Here is a 17,354-nt window from a genome sequence, read left to right as displayed (position 1 = left end):
AATTTGTTCTATGAGTTATCATGCAAGCGATTATGGTAATGAATGCGTGATATTTTATGACTTGCAGTAGCACCGCAATTCATGCCCATATTCAATTTCCTTTACTGAGTTGCAACATGCACGACTCTTATGCGGATGCCCTTGAGATAAATTTGTTGTCTTACAGTTGGCTTCAGAGCAGAAGTACCTTACACTGTACTCAGTGCCATCGTATCGAAGTTTACAGTGCGTGACTCGTTTATGTAAACAGGTACACATGTGCGTGTTGTATCTGTGACAAAGATGTGTTTATCTGTGTTTATCGCCGCCACCACTACCATCCCTCTGCTATTTCTCCTTCTCTTATTTCCACTGCTCTCCTCCCCACATTTTATATTCTTCACATCTGTAAGAAAATAATTGTTTTACACTGAACGGATTATCATGGAATTTGGTTCCGAAATGGTCTTTGACACCAAAAACTACTTCTGGATGCTCTCCATCATTATTTACTATTTCGTCGTTGTTTTGTCAATAACTCCTATGTGCTATATTTATCGATTTTCAGATTTTTGCTCTATTAAATAACTTGAATAGCGATACAGCAAATAATACAATCTCCTGTATGTAATTATATTTCTGTCTTTCGAAAATGTAAGAATTCACAATCTTCTATGCACTACTGCCATAGAAGAATAAATGTGTTTTTTCTTCCTACTGAAAAAAAATTCATATTTTGCACATAGGAGTTATTGCAGGAACAACGACGATTTGTTATCATATTTATTCTAGATTTCTTACTGGTATATGTGCCTTCATTAGCATTATACCGTGGGACACAGAAGTCAGTTGATAAATAAGAAACATTATTCTAATTCAGTCATTGACAACCGGTGTGCCGAGAGAAAATTAATATATTAAAGGTTGTCGTAGTAAACTCGAAGAATAAAAGCGAAAACAGTTGTAAAAAAGTGAGTCCACAAGAGTCAACATTCAGAGAATGCGTCACAAGTCAATATTCAGTAAACAAATTCCCTCCAAAAACCCTTAACATTCCCCACTGGTGTCGGCCTCGGTAGCGTAGTCGGTATAGCGCTGGCCTGTGCTCGAGGTTGCGAGTTCGATCCCGGCCCAGGTCGCTGGCATTTAAGTGTGTTTAAATGCGACAGACTCATGTCAGTAGATTTATTGGCATGTAAAAGAACTCCTGCGGGACAAAACTCTGGTACACCGGCGACGCTGATATAACCTCTGCAGTTGCGAGCGTCGTTAATTAAACCATAATTTGACTTTTTCCCCACTGGTTTAGATTATATAAATGTGCCGCGGAATTTTAAATTACACTTTTAGTGTGACGCATGTTGAAAAAGATTGAAAAACGCTGCGTCAAATTGGAAATACACAATTGTATACAGCGTGTTCACTACCGTAAATGTTCAAAATGTGCTCCATTCGCCTCTTGAGTGGATCCTCTCTTCTTGCATTTTGTGTAAATGCTGTAATTTATAGGAGTGAAAACGTGCAAATTTAAATAGTTTTGTTTACCGTACCATGGCCTACTTCAATTTATGCACTGTATTCATTTTACAAATTTCACAGAAGCTAATTCAGGAAAACTAATAAGGAGACAAAAGGTGGAGAATTCTAGCTGCACAAAAGGGGAATAAGCCTATGTATTGCCAACATAACAATACAAATGAAAAAGGTCACTCAGATTACGGATAACTTATCTTGGAGGGAACGCGTCATTATGTTACTTTGTACAATAATTGTTTCAGTTTTACAATTAATAATGTTTCCCATTTGTCAACTGACTTCTGTGTCATACAGTATTATGTGTGCTTTTATATTTCTAGCTCAGCATAAAAAAAAAACTAGCCTTTTAAAAATGTACCGTATACATTTCGAGCATCATTTTGGTAATCATTCAAAAAACTGCATGAACATTTTATACTATGTATGTTGTATGTTATCTTAGATATTCCAACTTTTAAAATAAAGTATTACTTCGTTGTAATGAATAATGCGAATTCTTGTTACATCCATTTTTTTCTGAAACATTGGCCTAAATCAGCGGTATTCAACCTCCAGCGGTACGCGATGGGTTCTTAGGGAGTCCCGTAAAATTTTAAAAGCATATACTGTTCATAGGCCTATTAATCATGAAAAACTTTGAGTAATCAGGGACAAATTTAGGTTAGTCGCAAGACGAGTAACCTTGTTAATATTTATTAATATGATATGCTATAATGCATTATTTCGTAGCTAGATTCTCCTTTTTATCATTTCAAACTTATGATATACTACATTATTCTGAATGTTATTTTCAAATTTATTTTGTATGTAATTGGTTGTTGTTCAGCCAAGACAGGTTTGAACCTCGTGTCACCAATAGGACATCATTCATTAGGCAACTAAGCCAATAGATAATGATGTGACTAGTTCCTTTCCCGCCATTGCATACATCGCTGGCTAGTAACATATTAAATTAATCAGACTTCAGATGTATACAAACAAATTGTTCTTCCTTGACAGATATTGTCAGGTGATATGTACTGCCTGATAATAGATGTAGCTACGTATGTATCAAACAGAACCTCAATCAGAGATATGTAATTATGTAATACTTGAATTATGTACAGACAACTTTGGGATACAGAAATGATGGAAAATTGTCTCGGGCTACACGGAAAGGAAAGGTTGAATATTTAACTTATCGAGCAATTTTTAGTTAATGAATGTATTCTGGCATTATGTTACATTACAATAATATTATTAGCTCTACGAGAAGAATATCGTATGATCAAAATGGGACTCTAATACCAAATTTAATGAAAATCCGTTCAGATACAAACACGAATTAGATAGGAGAACAAATGGACGCACGTAATGTTGTGCTGGCCACACCTTAAGCGCCAGCGCATTCTTCGTGGGCTTTGCCAACAACATGAGCATTTCCCATGATGTGGCAGGTAAGTCTGGAGCCCTTCCAAAGCCTTGAATTAGGGAGGACAATGACTTGGAAGTACTATGAACAATTATTATTATTATTATTATTATTATTATTATTATTATTATTATTATTATTATTAAGTAAATAGTTTTAAATGCATGCTGTTTTATCTACCTATATTATTTAAAATCTAACATTCCTCAGAAATTTATTTTTTAGTTTTGTACGTAATCAAAAGCAGTAATATAACAATTTCTCTTCTTAAAAAATTGTGTAATGCCTACCTGCCAGCAAAATAGAACTGTCAGATTTTTAGGTAACTAAGGTCACTGATAGAACAATAGATAATATATGTACTGTACAGTCTTAGAAAAAAGTTTTGTTGCACAGATATTTCGTAAGTCCCAGAAAGGAGGTAGTGCGCATGTTCAGAGGAAGAGCGACCTGGTTCACAAGAGAATGACTAGTTGAGGTAATAAAATTAGTTTTGTTTCGTTGTATGTCTAATCATGGGCACTGCCTGCTTTTTGGGACTTACGAAGTATCTGTGCGACAAATTTTTTTTCTAAGACTGTACATGAAAAACAAGCGATGATTAGGAAACCAACTCTGACCGATGTTCAAAGGGGAAAAACAACTGAAGTTTAAATTATAAAACATCGAAACATGACAAGGTGAAAGTGAAACGAACGTCGTTAAACAGTAGAGAAAGCAAATACCAAGAGAGCCGCATTAAATGTGAATATAGTAGATAGTTTATTGCTCTCCGGGTCGCACTCTGGAACAGAATACATTTAATGAGTAGATGTTGGCAGCAGATAGGCTGTGACTTCTTCCATCACAAACCACATCATGGTCCTTCTAATCTTCTTACGTGGAAATTTTCTTCCATGAGAACACAGAACTCTGAACTTCGAACTTTGAATTACTACCTCTAATAAAATATCAGTCAAGTTCTCACTCTCGCATCCCTAGACACTACAAAAGCACACAAATAGCAGAACAGTTTAAGCTTTGCATTGTATTCATATTGAAACGATCTTTTCTTGGAAATCATCATGTAAGTAAATACGAAATTTGGACTGTACCTAATCTATGTATGAATTGTCTCATTACTAATACGATTGCTAGACACAAATTTGCAAATCCCCGGCCATAGCCCGAAATAAAAACAGTCATCCAGAATTCTCATATTATTTGCAGGAAATTCGAAGTATTTTTTAATCCTATGATATAGAATGAAGTAATATGCTGTACGCGAAAAATGTCGTTAGATAAATGAATCTGTTGTGTTCTTTTTTTTATTCCTATTCCTTACTAACAAATAGTCATCCCAAATAGCTAATCAAATAATATTATGGTCTCTTCTGTGTTCCGTGTGTAGGCCTAATGCTTTACTCAGCTTACGAACAAGTTCTTTCAAATGGAACCGGCAGTTCTTGTGGGATTTATAATAATAATAATAATAATAATAATAATAATAATAATAATAATAATAATAATAATGTGTTGCGAAACAGATTTTCCTCGAGTACTGTGATTTCCCATGTCATTTTAATACTGTCATCATTGTCGTATCATTACACTGGTTTCAATTAATTTTTGCACTTTCGAAAGATCGTTAGGTATGAGAATTCTTCTAAACGTAACTAATTCAAAAACGAAAGTAATATATAGGCTAATTAATCCAATTTATACCATTTCAGTCTTAATATTTCCTCGTGTCGAATCACGGGAAAGATGATAAAGAGTTTCAAAGAGAGTCCGTTGTAAGCTTTGACGAATTCAAACTTCTTCCATCACGGATGAAGTGTCGCTACTCAACTACGTTAGTTGGGCTGCCTAAGTATAAGGGGAATGTTAACGAAATTTCGCCAGCGGAGTAGCCGAAAGTTTTATGAGCAAATTGAGCAGGTTAGTGGCGGTACGCTAATCCACAGCTGAAATTATAAACTTTAAATATTTGTTGAAGCTTAAGCTGTCACATTTTCACTAGCAAGATATTTTTCATGTTATAACATAGTATTTAATTAAAGGACTTAAAAATCACGTTTCATCTTCAGAGTAGAAGTTATCTGAAAATAGCTAGCACTTACATTTATCAAATTATACACCGTAATTGTTTTCTAGAGAGACGGGCAAAAAATAAATATCAAACTGAAAGTAGTCAGTTTTGAATAAACAATAATGAATTTCCCACTTTCTAAAAACTACTTGAGCATTTTCCAGAATTAGTAACACATTGATAGTAATATTAGACCCTTCAGTGTCATCTGTGGGTTGAGGGATACGAAATATTGCAGAAGTGATCTGTTTGGTTGAAATTTGTTTCTTTTTATGTTTTATTCCATTTTTTCCGCAAATCCTCCCCTCTTCCTCCTTATGAGTGGAGAAAAATCCCGTTGTTGCCTCGGTCTTTCCAGCCACACATGAAATGATTTCACCAGCTCAGAACTCTCAATTCCCCTGGGAAACGTAATCTTGAGCTAATTTCGGCTCCCCCCAGGGTCTCGTGGTCTAAAATTAGACCGCGTTAGAGCGAGTTCGCTTCGTCACGTGTCCAAATATGGTCCAGAGGAAGATGCTAACCTACACCCTTTGAATTATGACGTAAGAAGTAAGAGAGGGGTGAGAAAACCCCCAACTTTTCCAGCATTTGTTCGCGAAATTTATGAATCTCATATATAGCCCCATCTGGAAGAACTTCAGTATAGTTTACGTGTCAGCCTGCGTTTGTTTGTGTTGGGAAGGCATTTAACAGTTTTCACTGTTGTGCTGCGTTAAAAAATCAACTGGAGCGATGCTTGCTACGCGCAGACGTGAACGGCGATCTTCTCACTCAAAAATAACAACGGTACCAACACCGCCGTCTTACGGGAAAGTTAGTCTCGGTCGAAGGAAGAAGCTGTACGATTCGCAGCACGGCACCAGCCACTGTCGCGGCTCCTCGCGGCCAGTTCGTCACTCAGCTGGGAAACAGCGCGGCCGCTTGGCGGCGCTCGCGTCTGTGACCGCAAGGCCTTCAGTTCAAGATGGCAGAGACTGTGTGGTGAAGGTTGTATCGAGTATGGCCGACAATAACACGGGCAGACGTGGTTTGGAGGCAACGGCGCAGGCTTCTAGAGGACGTGGCATCCATCTACCGGCGGGAATTCGTCAACAATTGACTGCGAACTATCCGCAACAACTGCAGGCCGCCTCTAACAATGCTACTACTAGGACTAGTGTTTCATCAGAGTCACGGACCAAGACGAGACGAAAGTCAAAGCATAATGAGAACGTTAGAAGTGAAGAAGTGCAACAGAGTGCTAGTAGTGTTGTTGATAGTGACTTCACTAGTTCCAGTGTTCGCCCTGCCGCCGAGGGAAGTAGTCATAGCGACCAAGAAGAAACCATAGACCCCGATCCCGAGACTGAAGAGTTGGCAAGACTTCGGTGTCCGAGCGAAAGAACTGAGGTTATAGCAGAAAGAGAAACGCGACGTAGGCAGAGAAGATGTGCAGACTATCCTGGTTTCGCCTTCGGTTCTTCGATATTTGGTTCCGACACGATTATGAAATTCAACATCATTCGAAACGAACTCCAAAACATTAAAAACTCTCAATTGAAAAGGGTTAGTACACATGGTTATTTTCCTATGTACAAAGCGTCACTGATCAGCTGATTTGAGATACTAGCTCGCTCTATCTGACTTTCCTCTACTTTAATCCGTCGGGATGGCATTTTTGTCTCGTGTCGTAACCCGCGCTCACGTGACCAACGGAGGCGGAGCGTGTCGCCGTGACGTCATATCCTGCCTCGTATGTACACACTCGGAATGATATATTACAGATGTTTTTAAGTGAATGTTTTGATAAAATTTGAACGCTAAAATACGGTTAATTGCAATACAAATGCACATATTTCGGCTTTAAAGTATTTTCTATATCTTTTTGATAGTTTTTTTTTTCACGGTAACACATTTTCAGTATTCGTGTCAAAATTTTGACAGTCCTTGTACAATCTGGGCGGAGCTGTCGTATCTACATTGCTCCAATGAATGCTCCGTTTTATTTATGCATCAATGCAGTAATCAAGGTACCCGCATAAACGAACAAAATTAATAATCGACCCAGACGTAGGAAATACAGTATGCTAAAATTATGGTGAAATATTTATGATTTGTTAGTTACGTCCCAAAAATGATGTTCATGTTTCAAATAATGTGATCGTGGTCAGTGATTTAGTATTTCGTTATTTTAAGTGAAAGTAACAATCACTTTATTTTATAATAAATATTTATTATTTTAAAATTAATGCTTTCAATTCACACATTTTCCTGAATTTTATATGACGTACATGTGTGTTTAAGTCGGAAGTAGTTTTTATGGTTTTATCTTTATTTTTTTTTAATTTCCACAAATTCCTGTCATCACTTTTGCATTATGGTACATTAAAACTTTATGAAGTGTATCTCTCATAAAATGTACTTGGATTACTATAGAAAACGTTATGAACAGTCATTAATTCGTATGATTCAAGTTAATATATATTTTTTTATAGTTGCACAGACTGGGATTTATGCCAAATTTTAACACATCGTACTTTACAATAAACTCTAATAGCTAACTGTTGAATTTGCGGTAAGTACTTTCAAAACAAATACGTTTGGGATGTATCTCACACCAGATGTTAACATAAAAGTACAGTTGTGTATATCGTATTTTATATTAATCTCTAATGGGTCACTGTTGAGGTTGTGAAAACTACTTTCAGAACAAAAGTATGAACGATATATCATTCAAAAGATTCAGGTACACTTTTATTGTTACTGAATGTGTGTATTGATAGTGTTAATTCATCTACTCTTAATCCATATAAAGCTCCATGCTGATAGTTGTTTCAATGTGATTTCTGGAATGCAAAAACTTGATTTCTTAGAGAATTAGAACATAAAGGAATATCATATGAGGTCCAAGGAGCTTGAGTTTTTTGTTTTCTTAAACGCAGCACTCACAGAGTGAAGAATGTATTGCGCTTCCGCCATTTTTAGTCTCGATGGAAAAGAATCCCTTCTAGTTCTGATAGAACTGATCATAAGATTCTTTCTAAAAGTTGTGGCAAAGGTAGGATTCCTAGGCTCCGCTTGAAATTGAATGCGTGCTGCATTAAAAGTGGAGGTTGGGGGAAACCGTCTCTTCGAAAACCATATCACTTCGGCATACTCCGGGAGCATTCGTAAGCAAAAGTTGGATTCATTCACAGTAGTGAGACTTCACTTATCTCATTCGCTGGAGACTTTTTTTGTTAGGAGTTTGTGAACTGAAGTTCGTAGAGAAATGAAACCAGCACGTTTTTTAATTGAATGTTGTTATTACAAGTACAAAATATTCATAGCAGAAGTTTTGTAGAATTGTTTATGTGTACAAAGTCACGATATTCATAATTAATTACGCTTTCCGGAAGTAGATTTTTATTCATAACTGTGCTGTAATTAAGAACTCTTGGGCATCAGTTGTGGGTCAGTAGACTTGGCTTGTATGAGGGCTGGACCCGGGCGGGTTCGTACACTTAGGCACCCTTTTATTCCATTGTGCGCCCTATGTAGGCCTATACGATGATTGTCCAAGACAGGTGGCCTGGATGACATTCGTGAATCGGACGCTGACAGGTGAGCCATCCTGCCTAGTTCCTGATATGAACCAGGTTCCATTTCGATGACGAGTAGCCTGATACGTCTCAAGGGCTCAGAGCCCCAAGCCTTCTATATCAGCATCGGAAACTCTTACTATCTCCAATATTTCATCCCAGCCTATTTTACTATTGCAGATGATAGATGAAATGAGGAAGAGACGGAAAATGTTAGTGGAATGATAGAGGGAAACGGGAGTGCCCAGAGAAAAATCTCTGCAACATTTGCTTTGTCCACTACAAATTTTATTAAGACTCAGCCGCTGATCGAACCCGGGCCGCCTGGATGGAAGATTAGCGCGCTAGCACTTTAGCAACAGACGCAGCGTGGATCAGTAGGAATGCAGACGCTTTTCCATCTACCAAGGTGGGAACTCCCTTCTTGCTAGTCCGTAATGTTCGACGACTGATGGGACAGCTATACGACAATAATAATTAATTTGACTGATCGATCTATTTCATATAAATGTTGTAGACGTGAACATTAAAATAGCAGCATCAAATCTAATGTAACTTAGCCAGATTTAAGTTTACCGTGAAACGAGGAGGCCCGGCTTCAAATCCTGGTGGGACAAGTTACTGGTTGAGGTTTTTCCCTCAACCCGTTAAGAGCAAATTCTGGATAACTTTCGACACTGGACTCATTTCGCTGGCATTATCACCTTTATTTCACTCAGACGCTAGAGACTAGATGATCATAGAAGTTGATAAAGCCTCTTAAAATAACCAATTAAAAACATTTAAGCTCACCTAATGTAAATTAGCTTATCCTACCGACTGATACGAAAAATAAACGGCAAGCGAGCTGAAGTCGCTTTCTGGCAGCTTAAGTGGAGTTTTTAAAGTAATTTTATTTATTGTAGCTTAGACAACTAAGGTGATATCGCGACATCTGTTGGAGTAATTAGCACGTGAAACTCTGAAGTAGTTATGTCCAGTTCACTTTGTCCCATACAAGTGATCTTTGACCGAGAAGTCTAGTTTCCTATGAGTATTTTTTGGGATGAGAGAGTGGGAAACGGGTTAAAGAACAGTAATATGATGATGATGATGATGATGGTAGTGGTGGTGGTGGTGGTGGTGGTGGTATAGATATAGGTAGTTCTTGTTGCACTGAATTAAATCAGTGAAAATTTCACAGAATTTGTACTTAAATACGTAAGAAATTTCATCACTTTACAAGTAACATAATTAATGTAGGAGTGCATTCACTGGATGCCAGACACGCTTCCTGTGTGGCTAAAACAATAATTGGCGGCGAATCATGAATGCATGTAACTCTGTTTTTAGTACTCCCTATTTATTTATTTATTCACAGAGTTGCAAATTTATTTATTTATTCACAGTTATAAACTTACAGTTACATGAGATTTCCATGACGAAGATCCAGGTTCAGTTCCCGCCGAGATAAGTGACTAACCTGTCATTCTGATTAGCCTCTGTAATTGAAAAGGATCTTTAAATAAATAATTTCCTTAGAGACCACAAGTTTGTCAATTAACATACGCTAACTTAAACATGGGAGGGAGCTGCATCCTTCGTCGCATTTATTAACCGAATTTGATAATGCCCGCTATACTCCTACAGGCGTGCAGAGTTCCAGCTGAAAGAACATAACATTATTTATATATTTAATTATCTGCATTTCCTGTAGGAGGGCTCTGTACGCATGTTAATGATTGCATGGGTGTACTACTGTACCGAAGTACTTGTATTCCTTTCCGCTTTTATTTTCTCATTGTATTGCGGTACAGAAAGAGATAGATGAATATTTAGAGATGATGATGGTATTATATACATATTATGTGTCGGCTGTTTTCTCTTCATATAATAGGCCTGTACAGTATAAAGTTATGAACATTTGTGATGGAAAAATATGTCAAGGAAATTATACAAGTGGAAAAGAGTATGAATGAAATTAGTCCCACTTACAGACATACATAAAAGTGAATGGCGTAACCTTTCTTTATTTCCATATATTGTAGCTATAAAGATACTTACTAATAACATTCTTCCAAATAGATACAAATCATGTTTAACAGTTGAGTAAAATGTGTGAGAAGTAGGAGTTTAATTTGCACGATTTATTCCAGTACGTCTGCAAATGGAATTTCGTTCATGTTATGTGAATGCAGATATAATACTCCCGTTAGTCGTGTTTATATTGTCCCTAATTCGGATTCGGTATTGCGCACTCTGAGTTCTTAATTCCCGCCGCGCCGCGCTCTCCATAAGGCAGGGGCAAGTTCCATACAACTTGTCTTTGGCAGCCAAACACTGCCATAAAAGGAGAATCACTGACGCACACATACATTCGTGCCCTTTATAGCTATTTTTTTTTATCTTATTCATTGCTTTCCCTTCATGAATCACGCGAAACGAGGTACTGTATGTGACGGGATTTCAGCGGTATTATCACGTCCACAGAAAAATTTATTCAGGAGTATATTTTTTTCATCCGATAAGCAACAATATATATTTTTTTTGTTTTCAGTTTTGTAAATCTGACACTTGTTACGAGGAGTAACTTAAAAAATATAAACGGACAAATAGTAATGTTTCTTTCGTGTTGCATTTGCTTCGATCCATGACAACAGAATTAAATATTACAAGGTTACATTTGAAACACTGAGAATATCATTCCTTCTTCCAATGTAGGAACTTCATTCCCCTCCACCACACCTTTTGCCGCGCCTAAGTACAACTGTCTGCGCGGAGTGGTACATAACAAGAATTTTATAAATTTGACACACACTGAATTCGAATGGGTAAATTATTTTTCACTTGCGGGACACAGGGTTGCATTAAATGAAGAGGACTATTTTGTTGTGGGTCGATGAGAGGCTAGAATCAGGTTTCAATTCCAGCATGGCGCAGTCCGGCCTAACAACCACCTTGCTCTGGCGTATGCATACTAGTTGTGCAGCGGTTCACACCGGATCGTTCAGTCGTTCTGTTTCGCCACCATCTTGAGTGAGAGAGAGATTCTAGGGCTGTGAAGTGTTGTGAGTTTTTAATTTGATTGTTCGGGAAATAGTAGAATAACCGATAACAATGACGACAAACATACAACAAGGCACTCTTCTCGACGTTTTGAAGAAGAAAATGAGGCAGACTAAGGAGGAGATGGAGAAATATAAGGACGAATGCGAGGAGTTTCACAAAAGACTTCAAGTAGAGATAATGCGCCGGGAGGAAGTAAGTACTATTACAAGGAGGCATATTTGTTTTGATCTCGTTGATACATTATTTCCGTTTAAGATAATTATGCATTAATACGGATAACAGACGTTTAATTCTTCCTGTAAACTCTTATGCGAGCATGGCGATTTACGTTAATGGCAGGTCCATTTCTAACCGTCCTTCGTGTCTCCAGCGGCTATTCACCTCTGGATCGATTGTCTTGTAGAGCAATTGAAGTGCATAACAAAATTATGGAATGATCTATCAAATTAATTATTATTATCCTTGATTTTGGTCGGTAATGTGATCGGTATTGGCGTCACTGTAGTTTTATGTGGGCGTTTTTGATGTTATCATTATCGGTAATCTTGTTCAACATGATAGGTGTAATACTGAGTATAATGCAATGATGATAACTGAAATACCATGCCCTTTGAGTTATCTGTGACCTTACATTATCTTCTCGACTTAAAAGTTAAATCCAAAGCGTTATGTGTGATTGTATATGTAGTAGCGTAGAGAGAATCCAAAAGTAAAAGTGGGTTACATCAGCAAGACATATTTAGGCATGATCTGCGGTTCTGTTCAGTCTTATGTTCATATTGCCATCAGAAACTTTTGCCATGTCTTGAATAGCAGATTGAGTGTATGTAGGCCTGTATAAATATCCTACCTTGTTATGTTCAATATGATGTTGCTTATTGCATTAGTCACGAAATTGCATACAACTTAATGTCGAGTTTTTATGTCTGCGTGAAGATTGTTTTTGTTGACAACACGTATAACCGTCTGTATAAATGTTAATAGAAGTATGACTAATAGGTAATTTAAGTTTCACTGCCCCAATGTTTACGGCGAACTAGTAATGGTCACATTTTAAATAGTTTTGAAAGAGGAAATGATACTTATATCGGACCTGTTTACCTTTCTTTTTCAGTCTTAAAATTTGGTCAAGGCTTTCAGTGGGTAACAAAGGATACAAAAAGCTAGATTTTATTTTCTGAACTGGTAGAATATTGGCATTAGATGAAATAAAATCTTCACGGAAGTTACACGTGGGGATGAATATCATGCACCGTGCTGAAGGAATAGAATGTTCAGTGCCATAACTTGAACGCGAAACGATTTTTCTACATACCTACATACGATGTTTATTTTACAGAGCATACTGATTTTAGACTGGGTGGTTTGTACTAAATGGAGTGCTTTGACTAGTAGGGAGTGAAGCTACTGCAAGTCCGTAGTACTGGTATGTTCTTCGTATGTTCTATAGCAGTAAATGAAGTTCATTTTGTAAGCGTTCGGGAATAGGAAAACTGTGCGATAGATTTGAATTCTTTTTCGCTTTAAAAAGGATGCAGTCTTCGTGCCAGGTAATACGAATGGAAAGGGTTGAAATGATTAAGGTTGTGATGGAAACTTGAAGGAAGTGACCCAGTTAGTAATTGTTGACAAGACTCTACTTTGTAAAGGAAACTATTATTGTGACAACCTTTGCAGGATTTGAAAATTCTGATCCTTATCAAGTTGTCGATGAATCAGTCGCATTCTTTTCAATGAATTAGAAACGCCATTTTTAATGTCATAATAGTAACATATCAAGCATAAGATTATTTAGTATGTTTTCTTTCTCTCGTTACAAATGTTTGGGACTACATTAATGCCGTCATTACCAGTTTAATAACAGCGTGCAAGCATGATATAGGGAATACAGGTACCGTATATACCTAGCCAGAATCAGTGAATTGAAGAATTTTTATTTATCATAATTTCGTATTTCGCATTAATTTTACGAATTTTGGGGTTTAATGTCCCTTTTTTTTTTCCAGCAAATGCAGAATTGTAACTGTCAGTTGAATATTTCGGCAAAATTGATAACAAAACATACCAGGTTTAGTATTTTAGTAACTTGTAAATCTTTATATAGGCTATCAATAAAAAATATCACAGTTACGAACATGCCAATTAAACGAAAGTTTGGTGATAGCGTGATACAGTAATTACATCGAGTTTGAAATACTTCAAAATACCACATTATTATGTAACTAATGACATTGTAACCACCATATAAACAAATTTTAGGTACGGTGAAAAGCTTGGAAAGTTCTGCAGGGTGTAAAATATGGCAGATAGATGGATAGATAGCGAGTTTTCTTAAGGTCGAGTATCAGTGACAGGTTAGATTTGGCTTTTTCGGGTTTTTGGTATGCCTTGCATAGGTCTATAGATACGTTTTTTGGTACATAATAATGCTTTCCGTGTACTGCAAAATGGTGGTACCACCATTAGGTTATGTCCTTGTATGGGAGGTTTATACAAGTGGACGCTTTATCAATTTTCATGTTAGTATTTTCCACTTTGCAGTACTTTTCACTGTAGGCGTACTTGAATTGTTTGTATGGTCGTTACAGTTTAATTAGTGAAGTAATAATGAGAAATTTTGAAGTACCGGTAGGCTATTTCGAACCCGAAAGTTTCTCCCATGGATTAGTTCTAGTTCAGAATTAAGAGGATTAAAAATAAAAAAAAAAAATGACAAGTAGAACATAAAAGTACATAGCCTATTCCTCCAACTGTAGATTTTTTAATCTTTTGAGAAACTGGGTCAGAAACTGATAATTGAGTCTTCGATCTTCGTACGCACCACATATGAGACTGACGTTTGAGTGTGTTGTGTTATTTGAGTTATTTCGTGACGAAAGAAACAGAGAGATAGTATGTAATAGTCGGTGGGTATGTAAGAAATGAAGGTACAGTATTTGATGCAAGTTTATAACTTTCGCAGTGATCACATCTTCAGAATGGTGTGCTACAATTTTGAGGTTATTTTCAATAGGCCTAATTAAAGTAGATTTTTTCCTCCCGTGTCTTGTGCGTAGCGGGATCGAAGATTCATCAAACCGTTATTCAATTTATAATATTTATCCCTATTGATAGTTGAAAATACATCGATTCCTACTTGTCTGTATTTAAGCCTTAACCATGCATACCCACTATGGTATTACTTTGGGCTTGTCGCATAAGAAATATGTATATAGCAGGCAATTAAGAATTGTTGAGGTATAGTAAACAGCTTTACTAGGTGGTTAATGTCTTCTTGCATCAGATGACAGTGATGGATATAGGAAGGCAGGGCCCGCATGTATGACTCAAGGTCATGCTAATATAATTTGTAGGCTAATAAGCTATTGAAATGTGGTATCGATAAAAGTAGCGGGGGAGGGAGAGGAAGTGTGTGTGTATGTGTGTGTGGAGAGGGTGGGGCAGTGGTTCACACACATTTTTATTGCAACGAACCTCTCCCAGGCCTCATTGTTCCTGGGAGGATGTTGCTCCTAGCGTACAGCGTACGTCAATCCAACCTGGACAAAATTGTAGTCTGTAGCCTTGATGCTAACGTACCATGGGCAGGCCTTCCCACTTAGTTGAGAGTTGTTCAAAAGTCCCCATCTAGGACAAGGTGACTTGGAAGGCTGACTTGAACCCAGGCAGGTTTGAAATCTATATTGAGTAAAAAAGTTAGTGGCTATGTGAATGATTTGGTTTACCCCCAACCGAAGTGAGAGGTGTAGACTGGGGTTAGAATGCTCTTAATTGTCGCATTTTTTTTTTTTTTCAAGAAATTTTCACTCCAGAATATTTGTAAACAAAAGTTAGTCGTTTGGGTAATCCACCGTGTTCTAGAACTTGACATTTCCAACGTTTCGGAACTACATACAGGTTCCATCATCAGGGTAAGACCAGAGGAAGTCGCCTGCTTTGTTGGGCTCCTTACGCCAGGCTAATTCGGACGACTAAAAAGCTAACTCCAATCACGGTTACTGTGAAAGCCTAAAAACTCATAAAATATAATCTTGTTTACGACTTCAAAGAACTAGGAATGAAATATAGCCTATTTGACATTTGATGAGGAGGTTAATTTGCCTTCTTTGAGTTCAGTTCTGTAGTGTATTAAAGGAATTGTGGCCAATGTAGTGGGACTCCATAACAACGCGGTCAGCATGAAAATTGGTATTCGTTAAAGGAGAGATTCGAACGCATAGTAGCTAGTTTCACAAAGTTTTAAGCATATGTTGTGCACCGATATAGCCTACATCACGGCTGGTAGGCGCAGTAGTTAACAAGGCACAAAGATGATGAGTATGCCGTTCGGGGCAAAAAATGCAGATCTCGAGGTGAAGTAAACCGCATATGAACGAGGTTCCTTGTTCGTAGCATAGAAAGGTTTAAATATTCAGCGGAGCGAAACGTTCTAGAACAGAAGCAATGATATGTTTGAGAACGACTGGGTGATCTCACTGCAGATTGAGTCTGATTCCGGATGCGAACATATTCATCGCCATTTTGATTCTTTGCAATTCTTGCAAAAACCAGTTTACTTCTTGATCAATGAAGTCGAAACTTCTGGTCAGAAATTGCGAGTTCATTATTATTAATTGTTTATTAACCTAAATCGGTATACATAAAATGTAAAGGTCATGACGAGGGCTTTGTGTAGGCAAGTACTTGCCTTTTTTAAGTCTCTACACTTGGAAATGATTGGTTAGGATTATGCTTCGGCCGTAATAACTGCAGGAAGGGCTATTATACTTGTTTAATCGGAGGTTGAGGTAGAGCCAGTATAAAAGTAGTGGCGAAGAAGTCTCCTGCTGGAATCTGTTACCATGAAAATTCATTATAGCTACAATGTAGATATGTTTTCTGATTTTTTTTTTTTTTTTTTTTAGTTCCGAATGTTCGGAAATTTAAGAGTAGCTTGATAAGCGGGATTTGTCCATTTTTAAACTACAGTATAAACTGTTGCGCGATCTAGTTTTCTTACCCCGCTGCACGTGGTGGACGGGTGTGTAGCGAATAGTGTGACTATTGTACGTAAACTGGCCTTGAAACACTATGTTGTAACTGTACAGCGTCCGTCTGATAGCGGGTCCCACTCTGTTCCGTATCAGTGCAAACTACAGGTGGGCGTGGCATTCTACGTAGGGAATTGTTTGCACTTCATTCACACAGATTGTTCTGCTAGTACACTTTTTCTCTTAAGTTTGTATGTTGCCAAATTATATCGCACTCCCAGTAAAATACTGGCGTATGTCGAAAATCACTATTACTTTCGTAAATTTTTTCCAGCACAGTTTTACTGGTTGGAGATATGAAATTCTAGCAGTGAAATAGCAAATTATCAAAGGATTTGGTACCTATATATAAAAATATGTTATAGCAGTATTTGCTAGGAAATGGTGTACCTTTACAAATCACAATTTTCGAGTTACGGACAATTTTACTGGGAGTGCGATATGTAGTGTGAAAGATTTTAGGTGGAATTAGTTAATTGGAGTAGTAGGTGATAGCAATGTGTAGGTTCTTGCCTTGCCTGATTGAAAGTGGATCAGCCTCAAAATACTGTTTGTAGTAGTTTACTTAAAGTGAAGAACCAAAGAAAACTTCGTTATAGAGTTAGATCATTTTCTTCCATTTAAAATCGTGTAACTAATTTGGTAGAGCATCTGGCTACGGACTGAAAGATCGGGATTTTCTCGTTGCCAAACTTCAGAATGACCCCGAGGTTCAC

At 37.3% G+C, this 17,354-nt stretch overlaps 1 protein-coding gene across 25 annotated transcripts in view; it reads left to right on the top strand.

Annotated features, from left to right (window-relative positions):
- Nucleotides 1-17,354, top strand: part of Tm1 (tropomyosin 1) — a 123,275-nt gene that overhangs the window by 58,559 nt on the left and 47,362 nt on the right. For 14 of the 25 annotated variants that reach the window (XM_069821194.1, XM_069821188.1, XM_069821193.1 and 11 more), the window contains exon 1: nucleotides 5,642-6,545. The exons of 10 other annotated variants lie outside the window; for them this stretch is intronic. In XM_069821194.1, coding sequence (XP_069677295.1) covers nucleotides 5,733-6,545 — 813 coding nt within the window. In that variant the 5' untranslated portion in view covers nucleotides 5,642-5,732. Of the gene's footprint in view, nucleotides 1-5,641; nucleotides 6,546-11,564; nucleotides 11,801-17,354 lie in introns of those variants that run through there. One more of the 25 variants, XM_069821212.1, reaches the window with a different exon arrangement.

This window comes from Periplaneta americana, chromosome 3, assembly GCF_040183065.1.
Source record: "Periplaneta americana isolate PAMFEO1 chromosome 3, P.americana_PAMFEO1_priV1, whole genome shotgun sequence".
NCBI classification, from domain to species: Eukaryota; Metazoa; Arthropoda; class Insecta; order Blattodea; family Blattidae; genus Periplaneta; species Periplaneta americana.
This window is presented reverse-complemented; position numbering and strand designations above follow the sequence as displayed.